This window comes from Onychomys torridus, chromosome 8 (assembly GCF_903995425.1).
Source record: "Onychomys torridus chromosome 8, mOncTor1.1, whole genome shotgun sequence".
NCBI lineage: Eukaryota > Metazoa > Chordata > Mammalia > Rodentia > Cricetidae > Onychomys > Onychomys torridus.
The window spans coordinates 38,986,260-39,003,877 of NC_050450.1; the positions used below are offsets into that span (position 1 = coordinate 38,986,260).

General features: G+C 51.5%; 1 protein-coding gene across 2 annotated transcripts in view; it reads left to right on the plus strand.

Annotated features, from left to right (window-relative positions):
* The window catches only part of Adamts2 (ADAM metallopeptidase with thrombospondin type 1 motif 2), a 209,083-nt gene that overhangs the window by 64,330 nt on the left and 127,135 nt on the right, over positions 1 to 17,618 (plus strand). For both annotated transcript variants that reach the window (XM_036198014.1, XM_036198015.1), the window contains exon 3: positions 6,983 to 7,142. In XM_036198014.1, the coding sequence (XP_036053907.1) occupies positions 6,983 to 7,142 (160 nt within the window). The remainder of the gene's footprint in view (positions 1 to 6,982; positions 7,143 to 17,618) is intronic.

The window sequence follows — 17,618 nt, forward strand, 5'->3', positions numbered from 1 at the left end:
CACTCTTTCTATCCCTCCTTCCCCCAGTATGTGTGAGAGGCAGGTACAGTGTGCCAGTGTGCTAGTGTGCATAGCTGTGTGCAGAGCAGGGCATCAGATGTCTTCATTTGTCACTCTCTGCATCATTGCTTTGAGACAGGGTTTTGCCTGAGTGGGTTAGCCAATGAACTCTCAGGACATACCATCCCTTCCTCCTCAATCCTGGACTTACAGGCATATACAGTCGATACTGACTTTTTATGGTGGTGTTGGGGATTCAAACTCAGGACTTCATGTTTGCAGAGTGAGCACTCTTATCTACTAAGCTACATCCCAACCCCTGCTCTCTCTTGATTGTCACCAGCACAACTTGGATAAGCACATGACAGTTCTTGGACTGTAAGTTGCAGAAACAATAAGTTTAAGCCACAGACCTGGTTGGAATCATGCATGCACAGGCAGTGTCTGCAGCTTCTGGCTCCCATGTGAGGAGGGGCTGAGGGCAAGCAGCCAGCTTTACCAATGGGAGTAAGATGCCCACTTGCGTTTCCTACAATACCCCAGCTTTGAACATGTCAGAGTTTTAAATGCTTAAAATTCAAAGTAGCAGAGGATGGCTTTGGATTGCAATACATTTTTAACTTTTAATTCTCATTTCCACTGGCTGCTTCACCATCAATCAAACAGCAAAGGAGCTGGACATGGAGGAAAAAGAGGTCAAGTCTCATATGTTAATTTGTTGAGATCTGAACACTGGCAACTTGACTTGGTGTCCAAAGTGTGCCTGGGCTCTGAGCCCTTGCAGGGACACTGAGGCACAGGTTCAGTCCTTTGTAGGAGCTTTTATTCTGCCCCATAGTAGAAAGCCTGTTGGAGTTTGACAATCAACCACAGCCTTGCTGAATGAGAGTTAGGGCCAGAGTACCAGGCTTTCTGCAAGACACCCAGCTGGACAGGCATGGGGTAGGACACGGGCTACCATCAGGTGTCCAGTGGGGTGCTCCTGACAGGCTGCTGTGCTTGAGAGATCTCTTTAATATTTATTGAGTTAGGAGAGGGAACAGATTTTTATTAATAAAAATTACATGTAAAAACAGATACACTTGCCACTGGCAGCAGGAAATCAAAGTCCTGGGGGAAAAACCAGTAAAAATTAGCTCATAGTGTGTGCCTCGTTCCCCTGTCAATTTTCCTCTGCCAGCTTTTAGACAGCTGGTTCTGGGATGCATACTAAACTGTTGATCCTCCAGCATTCTGTTAATGAACACCGCTTTCTTTGGGATGAGCCCCTTGTGTGGCAATATTCAGGTCAGTGGTCTTAGGGGAAGGTCCTTTGATGACCTCTGGGTGATCAGTGACTGGCCTTAGGCTGGTCACCCATGAAGTTGGGCATGATCAACCCTTGGTCATGGAGGCAGCAGGCCTTCAGGTTCACGGATGGTCAGTGGATTAGTTTCTTTCCTAGTTGCTGTGACAACGCACCGGGCTCACAGTACAGTCTGCCACTGCAGGGACATCATGGCAGAAGGAGCTGGTCACCTTGTGTCCTCAGTCAGGAAGAGGAGAGTGATGAGTTCACTCAGCTCTTGCTCCTTTTTCCTCAGGCCAGGACTCCAGTGTGTGGTATGATAGCACCCACATTTGAGGTGGGACTTCCTGTTTCCCTTAACCTAATCTAGATAATCCCTCACAGACTGGCATAAAGATTCAATTCTATGATGACTCTAAGTCCCATAGAGCTGACAAGATCAGTTATCCCTGTCAACCACTGGTCTTGGGTGGTCATCTCTCCTTAGAGATCATCATTGAACTTGAGTGGTCATCCATTGGTCTTGGGTGGTTATCTCTCCTTTGAGATCATCATTGATCTTGGGTGGTCATCCATTGGTCTTGGGGACGGCTAACTTTTGTTGTCAGGTGGGGTCATGCTTTGGTGTTGGAGTGGCCATACATTGGTCTTGGAGACTCTTATTGTATTCACACATTGGTCTTAGAGATAGTCATTCATTGACTTAGGAAATGGTCATTCATTGACTTTGGAGGTAGATAGCCACTTATCTTGGGAGTGAACATGGTGCCTACATGATATTCTCATACTGGTCAGTCCCTAGTTTTGAGGGGTAAGTGCCATACTGGTTTATTGATATGACATAGTTGTGCATTTCATGACACCCAACAGAGATGGTTTATAGGATCCTAGTTGTCAAGGAACATGTCAAACTCCTCTATCTGAGAATGCTGTCAAGTTGAGGACTCTGGTCCCATAAGAAAACCTTAGTAAATTGGCTTCACACTTGATACTTATCTCAGATTTATCTCTGGGTCCCCAGTACCCTTTCTATCTGGCTGAGTGACCTTAGGCCAGATGCCAATGTTCCTTGGGTCTCCAGTTTCTTGGTTGTTGAGTGGTTCAGTTGTCCTTTCCCTTGTACAATTGCTGAAGGAGCCTATGAACCTGGGAATATATCCAGAACCAGGTGACCCAGGATTCTAGTGCCCCTCATGGGGTTAACTCTAAGGGCTCCCAGCTAAGCAGCTTGGGCTCTGGCGTCCTAATCATGACATCAGGTTGACACTGTGCTCATTTCAGCCTTCCTTCTGCTAGGAGGCTTGTTGAAGAGAAGAATCTGATGGTGATCTCAAGCTGTCTCCTGCTATCCACCAGCCACACACAGCTACTCCTCAGCAGGTCAGGCATGGTCCTCAGAGCCCAGGGCTGCTCTGCACATGTCTCCCAGTCTGGAATGCAAGGGTTTTTCCAGAAGTGTGTGTGTGTGTGGGGGGGGGCTACTCTGTGCAGACATGGTGCCCTGGTGTCCCTCTGTTACCTTAATAGGACTCATCTTCCCTAGGATTCCACCCATGAGAAGCTTTTTCAAGGAGGCCTGAGCTCTGATTCTTGGTCTCTCTGTATCCCTGGGAGGCCTCTTCATCTTTTCTAAGCCTCAGTCTCCTCATTGGAAAGCAAGCTGAATACGTGAATATTTTGACTTGAGGCCCACCAACAATGTGTGCTCTGGTTCTAAGGGTGTCCCAGGTCTCATGCTTCTATGGTAATTATGGTAGGGGAAGGATGACAGACCCATCCCACTTACAGCTGAAGAACTGGAGACCTGGAGAGCTTTGGTATCCTATCTGAAGTTACCCATCCAGAAAAAGCGTGCCAGGAACCCAGTAAACCAGACTCCCAGGCTAGCTTGTCCTCTGTTAACCCCACAGAGGTTAATTCCCAAGCTCATTCAAAGGCATCTATTAATACGGATGGATATGAGACGCCTGTCTCCTCTCAAACCACATGCCTGGAAGTAACTCTTGCCGTTGTAAACATTCTCAGTGTGCAACAGTGGATGGGGACCACCTCTTGTCTTTACCATCATGCATCTCTCAGAGGATATGTCCTGATGCTTGAGGGTCAACTGTTTACTCAGCCTATAAGCATTTGCTTGGTCCCTACCAGGATTAGTAGTGCCTTGGGAACCAGGGATGAGTCATAAGTGTGGGGGCCTGAAGGGTTCCCACTAAACCCTCAGCCCTCACAGTCCATTGACTTCCCTCCACTTCCGTGGCCTCCTGGCTTTCCTCCTTGCCATGTACACAGTGGATCCTAGAGGGTCCTCTGCTTTTCCTCTTTCTATGCCTCTCAGAACAGAATGGCTCCTCCTTACCAGGCCAACCATTTGGCCCCAGTATTGCTTCCTCGATGCCACTGATGTAACAAATGACTTGCAAAGATCAAAATCCATTCTCTCACAGGTCTGGTGACTGGAGTCTACAGTCAGCAGAGCCTGCTTGAGTTCCGGGTGTCTGCAGGACTGAGCTCTCCCTCTTCCAGTTCCGTGTGGCTGCTGACATTCCTTGTGGCTGCAACATGTTGACCTCTGTCTCCAGGATCACACCTCCATCTCCTCTTCTAGGTCCTATATTCTTCTGCCTCCTCCTCCATGGATGTAGGCATGTGGTTATATGCAGGGTCACACTGATAGTCATGGGAACCTCCCAAGCTGCAGACCCTCAGCCGAGTCCCTTTTGCAGAGCGCCCTCACCACCACATGTGCACCTTGTGATTGAGACCTGGATGGATCGGGGTGGGAGGACTTTCCAACCAACTCCAGACCTGGAAGCCCTTCTGGCCCTGACACCCCTCTCCTAGTAGAATCAGATCTGTCCCCAGGTTTTGTTCCAAATTTGACTTCCTCATATTCCTGGAATCTGTATGCCTCATCCAGGGCCTGATACCACCCTCCCAGGGACCCGCGGCTTGCTCTCAGCTCCCCATAGCCACCGACATTCTTCCAGTCCACCTTGTTCACAGCAGCTGTGAATCACACTCCTTACCCAGAAGTCTGCAGGCTGCTGACTACCCTTCCCATGGAGACCTACTCTGCATTGCATGCTATGAGCTTTCCCTCCAGGTTCCCAGTCACCCAAACAGTCAGCTTGTTCTGTTGATGGGAGCCCTCCTCTCTAGGCCTTTCTATGTGCTGTGTCCCTCACCTACACACGGTTCCTCTCTCTAACTTTTCTGGCTGATAGGAAGGGTTGGGGCAGGTTTTGGTTAGACATCATTCTTGTTTCTTGAGTCCAGGCCTGATGCTTCCTTGTGTAGCTGGCTCCTCCACCAGCCCTTGCCTATGACTGGACTGCGCTTCCCAGTGGGCAATATCCCCTGGCACCTGGGCTCCCCCAGGGTAAAGGCAGCAGGTGTATGATCACATCTAGCATCCTACACTAGACTCACGCCGATGGCAAATGCTTAGCAGGTCCCAACAGAGTGCCAACTGCACTTTGTCCTCAAAGCTCCCACCTAGCAACAGTATAGGACCCCCAGGGCACTCTGAGGTCAGGGAGAAGAGGGTCGACCTATACAGCTACTCTATCTCTCTTGGTTAGGGTGATGATGTGACAGATGTCACTGGGTTATTTGAGGGGGTGAATAGTTTCTGAACATCTGGATGGGTGATGCCAGGGGCCGGATAGGGAACCCTAGCCAGTACCAGCTAAGTTCAAGCAACAGAGACACCAGCTCTTCTGATTGTCTGAGAGAACCAGAGGGCCTGTCTTTGGTGTGGACTCCCCTACTACTTAAATCTGAACCAACCAGTGGGAGCTGCACCAGTCCCCCGTGGGTCATAATTGTATGAAGTGGAGGAATTTCATCCTCACAGTGTGAGCCTTCTGACATGGGGATGGCAAACCAAAGAGGCCAAGTGTGGGAACTGGGGTGACCGAGGGGCAGGTGAGCGGGGTGGCACCAGGCGACTGAATCAGAGAAAGAACCTCTGGGAGGCTCTGAACCTGCTGTGAAAGAGAGAATAGGGGTTCATTACCAGGTGGCCCAGGTGGGAGATGGCAGCAGAAAGTCCATCATTAGTGTAGGGCAAGTTTGGGGTCAGTGGCTCAGCTGTGCTCACACAACCTAGCGACCATTGTGAGGTTCAAACAGGTGCAGGCTGAGAGCCTTGAGTGATACAGAACACAGTGACCTGAAAGCAGACAGAAGGGGCTAGCAGGAAGCCCCACATAGTCAACACTTGTTATAGAGTCTGGTCTTAGGGTAAGGATGGACAGAGGCGGGGAGGAGGCATAGAACTGTGACCAGCCACAGGGGTGTGTGTCTGTCTGCGGTGTCCCATGGCCAGGGAGTGTGTAACTTAATTTTGTCAAAACTGTATTTTCCAAGAAAAGTGGCAGTTTCCTTTTCTTTAAGATTTACATTTTATTTTTAAGATGTATTTTTAGTTATCTGTTTGCACGTGTCTATATGGGGGTATGTCCATGTAAATGTGGTTGTCCATGGAGGCTAGAAGAAAGCATTGGATCTCTTGGGGCTAGAGTCCCTGGATGTTGTGAGAAGTCTAACATGATTTCTGGAAACTGAACGAGGGACTCAGCAAGAGCCAAAAACACTCCTAATCACTGAGTCATGTCTGCAGTTCCTGCGATTTTTTTTCCCTCCCGGAGCTGAGGACCGAACCCAGGGCCTTGCATTTGCTAGGCAAGCGATCTACCACTGAGCTAAATCCCCAACCCCCCTGCGATTTCATTTTAAAAGGTGAAATCTCATCACTTTAGTGGTTGGATTCACAGCATTAAAAAGTATTGTTTGGGGCTTTAGAGATGGCTTGCAGTAAAAACACTTCCTATGCAAAATATGAGAGCTTGAATTCAAATCCCCAGAATATACAAACAGCTGGGTGTGGTAGTGTGAGTGTCTATAATCCTAGCACCATATAGGAAGGGGTGTGAGCGGGGGTTGGGGGTGGGGGGGGGGGGGTGGGTGGGCACAGGAGGATCCCTGAAAGTTGCAGACCAGCTAGCCTGACATTCTCCGTGTAAAGACCACAATGGGACCCTGTTTAAATCAGGTGGGAAGGTATCGGAGATTGTCCTCTGACCTCCACATCTGTGCTGTGGCATGCAGAGTGCTTGCCTGTATGTGTAAAGACTTGGGTCTGACTCCCCAGAATAGGGCATAGTGGCATACATCTCTGATTTCAGCACTCAAGAAGTGGAGGCAGGGGTTAGAAGTTCAAGGTCAAGCTGAGCTATGGAGTTGGTTTGAGACCTCCCCACCTTCTCTCTTAAGAAAGCATTGTTTGGGCTGAGCTGAATTTGTCTGTGGGTAGGTGCAGTTCTTGGCTGATAGTTTTGACCTGTATTGGAATGACTCTTTTATTCCTGGAGGTGGCCTGTATCTGATGCACCATTGTGTCTTCCTAGGCCCACATACAGACCTGCAGCTGTACTTGAACTCTTTTAGGCTGCTCTTGACATTTTGGGCTTTAGAAAGACTTTTCTGGAAGGAGTATAGAGATTCGAGGTGGGGGTTACTCTCTCTCCCCAGACAGGGCTCAGCGCCTTCCTACAGCTCAGGCTGACAAATGGAGTCTGAGCAGCTGAGGATGTTCCAGAGGGAGGAACTACCCCTAGGGGATCCTCCTTGCTGCTCTCCCTTCTCTGTCTGTGTTCTAGGAATCTGAATTTCTCTGCTTTGCCTCTGCAGGCAGGTCTGATCCGGATGGAGGAGGAGGAGTTCTTTATTGAGCCGCTGGAGAGGGGGCAGATGGATGAGGAGGCGGAACAAGGCCGAGTGCATGTGGTGTATCGCCGTCCACCCACTCCCAAACCCCCTCCTCTGGCGGGACCACAGATTCTGGACACAGGTAAGGCTGCTTAGAAGGGCAGGCTGGGTGGGGAACACTGGATGTTCCTGACTGTCCGTTCCTGGTTCCCAGGGAAACTCAGGTCTCCTTCTGCAGGTCCGACTGGAGGCTGAAGTTGAGCCCCAGCCTCACTGGCTCAGGAAGGAGTTCATGGCACGTGGGGTGCTGGGGTGTTGAGGCCCAGGGCTCTGCTCTGAGTACATAGGGGTAACCAATAGTGGAGGGGTCCCCCACTGCTTACAGGTCTAGAGTCCTCCCAGAGGGAAGAGAAGACTGTCTAATGGTGCGTCTTCTGTGAATGCTGGGGAGCCGGAGAGAGCGGTGTCAATACGGACAGCATCTTGTGTCCTCCAGACAGCCCCCATGTCCTGTACTGCTGCAGTCTCTGGGATGGGGCCTGCTTCTATCCCAGGGTTTCCATGCTCACTCAGAAGAAAAGGCCCCGAGCATTCTTTCTCTACACCCTCCCATCCCAGAACACACCTTGAAAAGACTCCAGAGTAACTCCAACAACCTCGATGTCTTTCACATGTATTCATAGGATCTTATCATTTTCAACTTAGAATCACAGGGTGCTTTGGGTCCAGGAATATGGGAGGAGCTATTGAGTGGCCTGAGTGACAGACTGGCCTCCTGGCTTTAGTTAGCCTCTCCAGTCTTGCCAAGAAAGCCTGACCCACCCCAGAGGTCTCTGTATTTGTATGGTGGCCTGAGTCAGGATCTAAAGTGCTCTTGCAGGTCCCAGGATCCTGGCGTGTAGATGAGGCCTCCTTGCCTGTCCCAGGCTTTTGCCAGACAGCTGAGTATCTGGGCATTTGGGGGCTTAGCCCTCAGTCTTGGACCTGGACCCCAGGCTTAGTAAAGCCCTGAAAGGTGGGGACAGCCATGGGCAGGGGCCCCAGAATGTTGGTGGGACATTTGCAGGCATCTAGTTAGTAGATGCCCCTGACTGGCTAGCCCCTCCCTGGGCTACGGTTTATTGAAATCACCTTACTCCTCTAAGGGAACCCCAGCTCATTTATTTTAGTTTCCTCTGACAATCTGGTTTGACAGATCAATTGGGCACAGCCTGGCAGGAAACCGTTCTAATTTTAAGACACTGTGTCAGGTACCTCAGTAAAGGAATTGTTCACTGGTGTTCCCTGGAGATAATATTTCTAGCTGCCCCTTCTCCCCTGGTAATGAATAGCCATCTACCTTAGCTGTCAACAGCTGGGCTTCTGGGGGCTACCTGCTCAGCCTTCCCCAAGCCTTTGCTTCTCCCCCACCCTTGGGCTTTCCTGCATGAGAGTAACCCTGGAGGGCTGAAGGGAAATGGTCCCAGAAGGCGAGGCCTCCTCCTGGACTCACTCTCTTACCAGCCAACTGCCTTTGGACAAAGTTAGCTTTTCTTCCCTCATAGCAGCTGACAGGAGCTAGAAAAGTCCGTCTCTTCTTTGGCCTTGATATTTCTTCCAGGAGGGCTGGTCTCTCCTGGAAGAGTCTGGGTGGTTCTGGCCTCTTCCTCCCAACCCTGGACTCAGGCTGGGTGAGGTGGAGCCTGCACTGTGGGGCTGGCAGGCTGCCCTTGGCTGTGTCTCCAATCCCAGATTCCATATTGGGCTTATCTTCCTGCTCTGGGGCCCTTCCCCCAATGGTCTAGCTGGCTTGGTTTTGTTTTCTGGACCGTGCTTAGTGTTTTTTTTGGCATCTTCTGTTGAATAGTCCCTTTACCTCACAATCCCATACACACATCCCTAATGAGAACTTGGAACTGAGAACACAGGGAGAGGAATTTCAGAATCAGAAACCACTGACCCCAGACAGACAGTGCTGGGTGAGATCAACAGCCCCAGTCAGGATGAAGCTGAGCTGGAAGGTGGGTGGGTGGGGCCTAGTCATCAATCTTCAGAGGAGGAGATGAACCTGTCCAAGGCTAAACACAAGGCCACGGTCTCGGGCTGCAAGCCCAGACGCTGCAGTCAGGAGTTCAGGCTTGTGAGTGAGTGTAGATAGGAGTGAGTCCTGGGCTTCTTTAGCTCACAGGCCTATGCTGTGGGGGCTAAGCCTCCCTTCTGAGCCTTCCTATCCAGTGTCAATGTGATGAGACCCTGTAGACCCCTGAACGTGTCTGATGGCTCTCAAATGGCCAGTGGCTAAGACGGACTCACTGGCTGGAGGGGGTCCAGACAGTTTATGCCGGAGCTGGGCCAAGGGCCCAGGGTGACCTCAGACAGTTCAGTTTTCCATCAGCTTAGGCCCTGACAAGGCACAGAATGGCTTATAAAATCTGTGTACCATGGCTGCGTATAGCAAGGCAGAATATCTTAACCGGCTCAGGACCCTAGGATCTTGTCCTCAAAGCTTGGTCCCTGGGAGGCTAGGCTGAGGAGGCAGAACCTTTAGGAGGCAAGACTAGCTTGTGGAGACTTTGCCCTCATCAGGGGACTCATGGAGTTGGTTGGGGCTCACAGGAGTGAATTCATTCTTATAAGTGCAGATTTTTATAAACTGAGCTCACCACACATGCTTGATCTCTTCCTCATAGCTTCTCTGTCTCTCCACTGTGTTGTGACTCAAGCGGGGGTGGGGGGAGTATGCCTGAAGATATTAGCACAGCGCCAGTTAACATCACAAGGCAAACAAACCTCAATTTCTACCTCATGTGTTTTGTTCTAGTAACACACAGTAGACTCAGGCACCAGGAGACTTTATTAGCCCATTTTATGTTTTGATTACTATAATAAAATGCCTGAGTCAGGGTAACTTCATAAGAAAGGAGGTTTATTTAGCTGACACTTTTAGAGGCTGAAAGTCCAAGATCAGGTGATCCTGTTGGTTAGGTCTCTGGAGGGTTCTGTATGGGCAGTGGCAGGATTGCTTGCTGAGGTAAGAGAGATCACATCTTCAGGCAGGAAGCTGAAAAGTGACATCCTGAAACCAAAGCAGGGTATCTGATAGGAACCTGACTGATGCAGGCTGGAAAAGGCCAACGGCCCAGGCTAGGGTGAAGCTGTGCTAGACGGGAGGGTGGATGGGGCCTTGTTATTGGAGGAGATTGAACTATCCAAAGCTGAATCGTAGGTCTCAGTACTGGGCTGCAAGCCCAGACTCTGTCAATGAGAGCTTGAACTGCTGTGGGTCTGCCCCAAGGCAACCTCAAGATCTGGGTTCAAGACATCCCAATAAGTATTACTAGAGAGAGAGAAGTCAAGACCCCAGGAAAGGGGAAACTCATATGTCAACTAAGGTGTGAATTCTGGGGTCCATCCTTAGACCTTGTCCTGGCGTCCATCTCTCATCTTTGTCTGGGGTTCTTGAAGAGGGAGCTAGCTCTGGCAAGTGCAACAGCTGAAGCCCCTCTGGGCCGGAAGACCCGCTCTGCACTTGGAACTGGGTGATCTTGGCGTGCAACTTGTCTTTATGCATAAGACAGCTGAGGAACACTAGCTGGATAGACGCTCATTATGTCATACTTTTGGGGACCGAAAGCCAGCGATCACTGTCACTGAGCTGAAATGGGGATGTGAGCAGGGCCACACTATCTCTGGAGATGCTAGGAGGGAATTTGTTCAATGTGTCTTCAGGCTCTGGGCTGCTGGCTTCCCTTGGCTTCAGGTTGCATCCCTCCAGAGGCTGCCTGCATGTCACTTCTCTTCATTTGTCTGTGTCTGCGTCCCACCTCCCCGTGCCTCCATCTTGGAAGGCTGGTTCCATTTAGGTTTCCTCTGGGTGGCCCAGGAGGACCTCCCTATCTCCCTTGATCTAATCACATCTGATGAGCATTGTTCTGTCGTGGAAGGTGCCTGTGACAGGTCACAGAAGTCAGGACTCCCTATCTGCAGTGACTCCCTTTCAGCTAAGTGCAGAAGATGAATCTGAGTGGGCTATGCAGTGCATGGCACTCCTGTGGAGCACCCACGCACAGGAGCAACTTGATCCAGTCTTAGCCAGATGTCACTCCACACCTGGGAAAGCCAGACAGATGAGGCCACATACACAGAGCACATAGCCTCACTGTTGCCATCAAAGGCTGTGTCTCCACAGAACTTGGGATTCTGTGATGATCCCTGTGTTATCGTCTAGATATTTGATCTCCCTTTCATAACTACGGAGCTATCTGTACAGTGTCCCACCATTAAGACAAAAGCTGCAAATTCAGAGATCTTCAATGAAGGCAGCAGCAAACAGCAAACAACAAAATCCACTCCTGGCCTGGTTCTCACCCCCTTCTCCCTTGCCAGTTCTGTGGATTAAACTCAGGCCCTCATGTATGCTTCCTTGCTTCTCTTGACCTTGCTTTCATAGGTAGCCTCATGGATCTGGGGCAGCTGAATATTTTAGCATCAACAGAATATTCAGACAATAATTTTTATGAGAACTCTCCAGTGTTTTAAAATGTGGCTTCAAATTTCAGAAAAGCACGGTATGGACCAAATAAACCAGGCCCCTACCATTGGCCAAGGCTCCTGAGCCTCAGAGGCTAAAACAGTTTTTGTTCTTCCCATTGGGTTGCTTCCCTGGGGTCCCCCTGGCCATATCTTAGAATGGAAATGAGGCAGGTGGTTCCCACCCTGGGGACCTGCTTTCTGGGTTGCTATGCCCTCAAGCCCAGCTGTCCACACTGCCCCAGGGCTGAGAGAAGTCAGACAGTCCTGTGCCAGTGACCTTGGCTACCGCCTCCTCTTCAGAAGCAGCGGGTGCCAAGCCTCTGCCCGCTGCTGTCAGGCTTGGGTGTCCTCCCTGACGGGCACAGGAGGCTCCACACCACAGGAGCTGCTTTGCCCCGCTGCTGCCAAGGCGAACCTGCAGAGAGAGGATGAGGTGTAAGCACCCAGTGGCTCCTCCATGTGGCTGAGAGTGGCCCGAAAAGTCTCCACCTGTTGGCCCGTAGCCAGCCCTTGCCCTAGACTGGGAAGCCAACCCCATCTGGCCAGACTTCATCGGGTTACCTCTCCTTGAGCTCAAATAGGAGTTTTCCAGGCTTCAGGGAGCCATGCAGGGTGAAGTGGGGTGGGGGTGGGGCAGAGCTGATGCCCAGAGGCTTAGTGGGTGGGTGTGGGGGGGATGTAGCTACAGCTGACCCAGGATCTGAACAGTGTCCTGCATGCAGTGGGCAGCCGTAAGAGGTCTCTTGGGATCTGACCAAGCATCCTGCACTTTGGCAAGCCTGCTCAGGCTGCAGTGTGCTGGAGGTTAGAGGGAGGGATGCCATGGGGGTGGGGCAGAGAGGAAGAGGGTAAGGGAGCAGAAGCTTTCTAGATAAGCCTCTGGATGGGAAAGAAGGGTTTACTGGCTGGCAGATCACCAGGACTCAGTTTCATGTGGATGTGAGGTGTAGGTAGAGGGCTTAGCCCAAGGTGAAGTCTGGGTAGTGGGGAAGGGGAGAGATTTGAGAAACCCGACAGAGGTGCACTGGGGAAGGGGTGCAGACTCTCTGACAATCAGCCGGGGGCATTCTGTCCTACAGATTTCCATACCACTCTCAGCTTTGTGTGGTCATTGCAATGGCACAACCGTCTCTGGCTTAAAACAGCTTGGCGTAGTCTCCCAGAGCGCTGGGGGTCGGGAATTAAAAGATGGGTCTGTGAGAGCTTTGCCCAGCCTCTCCCAGCATCAGCCTGGTGGCTGCCTCCCTCCCTTGGCTTGTGGCTACATCCTGCTGATCTCTGTGATCCTGTTCCTTCCTCCTCTTCTGCTGAAGCCAAGACTCCCTCTTCCTCCCCCTCGTGAAGGCATCTGGGATGACTTTTAGGGCCTTCTAAAATAATCTTGGACCGCCTCCCCATCTCAAGGTGCTCAATCTAATCTCATGTGCAATTTCTTTGGCCTTAGAAGGGAATAGCGGTGGATTCTGGGGAATAAGTTGTGGACATCCTGGGGGTAATTATCCAAGCCATTTGTCTATGCATTGAACCCTAGGGTCGCAGAGGAAGGTGACCGGAGGCCTTGGCTGGCCTTAGCACTGAGTCCTGGCCTTGGCTCATGTACCCACACCAGGACCTTTCTGTGTGTCTCAACCCAGCCATTTCTTGAACTTCTTGCCGGAGCCCTGGGGCCCACCTCTCCTGTGTGGTGACCCTGAAGCATACTCATGCCAATTTGCCTCCAGGTTCTGTCACGCTGCCCGTGGTCAGCTCCTTGCATTGGCCCTGGTGCTGAGTGCCTTCCCAACCTCCCACCTCCATTCCTGCAGCTTGGGGAGAACCAAGGAGAGCACCAGTTGTGAAACCTGAGGCAGCTGGCCTGGGCTCAGGGAGGCGTATTTCAGAGCTGAGCACACCCTTGGCAGAGGCCACAACGTGCTTGTCCTGTAGGCTGGGCCCTTGGGAGAACTTTTCGAGATGCCAGGGTGGTGACGCGGCCTCACGCTGGGAAGAGTGGGTGGGGGCTGGCTCTGGGAGAGCCGGAGGCTGCTCATTCCCTGAGGCCCTGAGTTGTCTGGGACCAGAGCTGTCAGCAGAGTTAGTGGGGCCCAGCCCCCTGGACTGGCTGGTTTCCTGGGTTGGGGTCTGTGGTGTGGGAGGGCTGCCCTATAGGTACTTGCTAGGCAATAGATACAGAAGCCAGGCATGCAGCAGCTCAGGCCTCACCTCATCCCTCAATAGAAATAAGATGGGGGGGGGGTCAAGAGTCAGTCCCCACAACAGTCTATGCCTGGCATTCTGCCTGCCTGGTGCTGATAGTCCTGTGTACTTGGTTGCTCTCTCCAGCTTAGATTTAACCATTCCTGTGCCTCAGGCCTTCCCTCCCTCCCTCCCTTCCTTCTATGAGCCTATGGGCTCTGGTTCAGGGGCAAGGACAAACAGGAGACAGCGGCCAGGGGAAGTCTTGGATTGTTGGTTCCTGGATAGATGACCAATGTCACCTAGAGGATGACAGTCTCAGCCCTGGCTTGGCTGTGGCCCCAACTCAGATGCAAGAGACAGTTCTTAAAAATGACTGGCGTCTCTGGGAGAAGCTGCCTCAGCTTCCACAGCTGCTCCCAGCAAGCATGGGGGCAGTTTGGTGGAGGGCGCAGCATTGTGTGGTGTGGCAGTTTGGTGAAGGGTAGCGTGTACATGGCTAGACCCTGCCTGGTTGAGTGAGTGGTTGACTGCAGGGCTTTGAGTAAGGTGTCTCACTCCCTGGTGACTCAGTTTCCCCATCACAAAATAGGTATAATGTTGAGCTGTTGGGGTGAGACAAAACTGAGACCTCACGTCTTCGACTAGAGCCCCTGTCTGCCTACAGTGTTAAGATTCCAGGGACATTTCTCTTGGAACCACCGGACTCCTTGCTGTCCCTTCTCTGTGCTGTCTCTTCAGACACAATGAATCGATGCTTTGCCTTGCTTGCCCTGGAATTGGGTTGCAAATGTCCCCCAAAGAGCTTTTCTGGCGGTACACAGCGACCATGCTGGTTGCCAGACAGCACACAGCTCAGAAATGAAGCGGCGTCCGGCTCACAGGTGTGCCTGGAGTTTAATTAGTAAGGCTAGCTGTGTCTGGTGGTTATGCTGGCCTTTGGCTGGCCAGGTCTGCTCTCTGCAGGTCTCCAACGCAGCAGATGCCAATTCCTGGAAGAGATGTGATGTCTCTGGGGACAACGCTGCATGTGGGTAGCATTTATGCTGGGGACAGGACTTTTCTGGGTCTACTTAGACCAGGTCTCAAAGGGCTAGGGAGATGGCTGAGTTGGATTAAGTGCATGCCCCCTCATGTGAGGAATGGGGTTCAGATCCCGGCACCCATATAAAACATCAGGTGGACCTGGCACCTGGCCTGTAATCAAGTGTTCCAGAGGTGTGGTCAGGGGAGCCCTGGGGCAAGCTGGTGATAAACTAGCTGAACTGGCAAACTTCCAGTTCAGCAAGAGACCTTTTCTCATAAGTAAAGTAGAGATCGATGGAGGAAGAAAGTAGATATCAAACTCAGGCCTACACACACATGCACACATGTACCACATGTGCATGCTTCTCTCTCTCTCTCTCTCTCTCTCTCTCTCTCTCTCTCTCTCTCTCTCTCTCTCTCCTTTCATGTACCTGGTGCCTCCCATGGACAACTGTAAAAGATACATGGGCTTTGTGTGATACAGAGGTGCAGGCAGCAAACACCTATGGACTGCTCCTGGACAAGGGCCTCTGGGGGACTCAAGGGTCCCCCCATGATGGCAGGGATGAAAGAGTGGGGGCAGGTGCAGCTCAGAAACAGGACCAGGGTTCCAGATCTGAACTCTGCCCATCCAGAGCAGCCAAGGACTTCTGATCACAGGCCCTGTTCCTCCCCAAATTCTCGGCAGGGCAGCAGACACTTCAGCCAGCCCCAAGCCTGAAGTGATTTCTATAAAAATTTCCAATTTTCCTTGACCCATTTCTCTTTGAAATGAATCCCAACCAGCACTATGCACTTGGCCCTGAAGGAACTCTGAGCTGGGGAAAGGTCATGCAATTTGGTGGGAATGCTGGTGTCTGTCTGGCTCTCTCCTCTCTCTCTTGGGCTTTATTTTTCTCATCTTTAATTACACCTTCTCTCTTGAGTCCAAGCTGGAGCATCATGGAGCCGGGGAAGGGTGAAGATGTGGAAACAGGGTCAGACCCCTGTTCTGGCTTCTGTACTTAGTGTATGCCTTGGAGCTCAGAGATTGTGTGAGCCTCGGGGCTGAAGCCCCGACCATTCCCTCTGTTTGCAACACATGTCCTGGCCCTGGGCCACCTGTCATGCAGGGTCTAGCTCAGCTGTCACCACCTCTAACGTCCCTCCATAGTCTTCACTCATGCTACCCTCTTGCTTTAGTTGACTTTGACTCTCTTGCAAATGCAGCTCACCGAGGGAGGGCTTGCTCAGGTTTGCAGACTGCAGCCATCCCTTCCAGCCCAGCATGTGTGCTGAGAGAGAGAGAGAGAGAGAGAGAGAGAGAGAGAGAGGAGAGAGAGAAAACTGAGCAAATTAAGCTACATTCTAGAGTTGGGAAACATCCACCAGAGATCTGGACTCAGCCTGGTCTTGGTCCTGGCAGGCTCTAGTTTGGAGAAGTGTTCGTGACTGTCAGCATGTGATCCTGTTGGTGGGTGGTGGACCCTGTAAGAGGTGGAGCCTGGTGGGGGAAAATCAGATGGCTGACTGTGTGTCCTTGGAAAGTACACTGGGGCCCAGGCTTTTGGTCCTCCTTTCTTTGCCTAGCCACCATGAGGTGAATAATCTCTGTCATATACCCCTACTGTGATGTCCTGGGTCATCACAGATCAATGGACAATGGATTGAAGTCCCTGAAACATTGAGCTGAGATAAACCTTTCTTTCAATGAGATAAACATTGCATCAAGGGTTTGGTCATAGCCATAGGAAAGTTAAATGGACGCCAGGAAATGTGTCTAGAGCTGGTGGGAAGAGTCCAGCCAGAGTGACTTCATGACAGAAAGGCACATATCTGGAAGGAGGGCCGGGCAAGGCGAGGGCTTGCAGGACAGGCCAAGTTTGCAGAAGCTGGGCTGGGACCCAGGGAGGAATTGACCTGGGAGCTAGGCTTGTGTGGGGAGGTATGTGGAGAGGTTCAGCAGCCCTGGGGGCCATGGAAGACTGGGTAACACCTAAGGTGAATGCTGCTCCCCAAATCATGGGAGATAACATTACTAACTAGTCGACAGAAGTAGCTACACTTCTCAGGAGCCTGGACTCAGAGAGGGTCTCTCGTTTGCTGCCACATGGACGTTCTCATTCATGTATTCCTTCACTCAGCATCTCACCATTGTGTCCATCCCCCATGCTAGAGATAGAACTTCAGACAAATCTAAGCAAGGCCTTCCTCTACTGGGGCTCACGGCCTGGCAGGGGAGACACTGGGGGCAGAAGATTACAGGGTGGGTGCAAGATCTCTCTGGTCAAATTTAAAATGGGTCCAAAGAAAAGCAGGAGAGAGGTAGGTAAGAGGGTTATGTTTCCAGCCGTGGGTGGGGACAGTTGAACTGAGACCTGGGTGATGGGGAGGCCCAGCACTGGGAAGAGTGTTCCAAGCAGAGGGAACAGCAGGTGCTGCAGCCCTGAGGCTGTATTCTCTCTGAGCATTATAGCCTTGGCTAATAAGTTCAGAACTCCTAATAAGCATGTCATCCTGATTCCATAGTCATTGCTCTCTACAACCCTGGCTCAGTGGAAGCTGTTTTCCCTCGACAGTGGACAAGACCCATTTGGCTCTGGATTTGTGGGTTGAGGTACAGGGACCCCAGACGCAACAAGCTCTGGGGTGCTCTGGCAGACCCTCTGTCCTTGGGTAACATATGTATTGCTATGTCTTCCTAGCCCAGCCTGTTATTTTGGGAGTGGCAGTCACCTGGAGAAGGGAAGATGGACCTATGGCAGTATGCAGGTGGGCTGGGTAGCTGCAGGTAGATCCCTGATGCCCACCCACACTCTCAGGTAGTGCTGGCTAGAGGCTCCCCAATGCTATCTGGACTTCTAAGGGGCTTCTTACCCCTGGTGTGACCTCATCTGAAAACTGGAGTTGGGGGTATCCTGGCAGC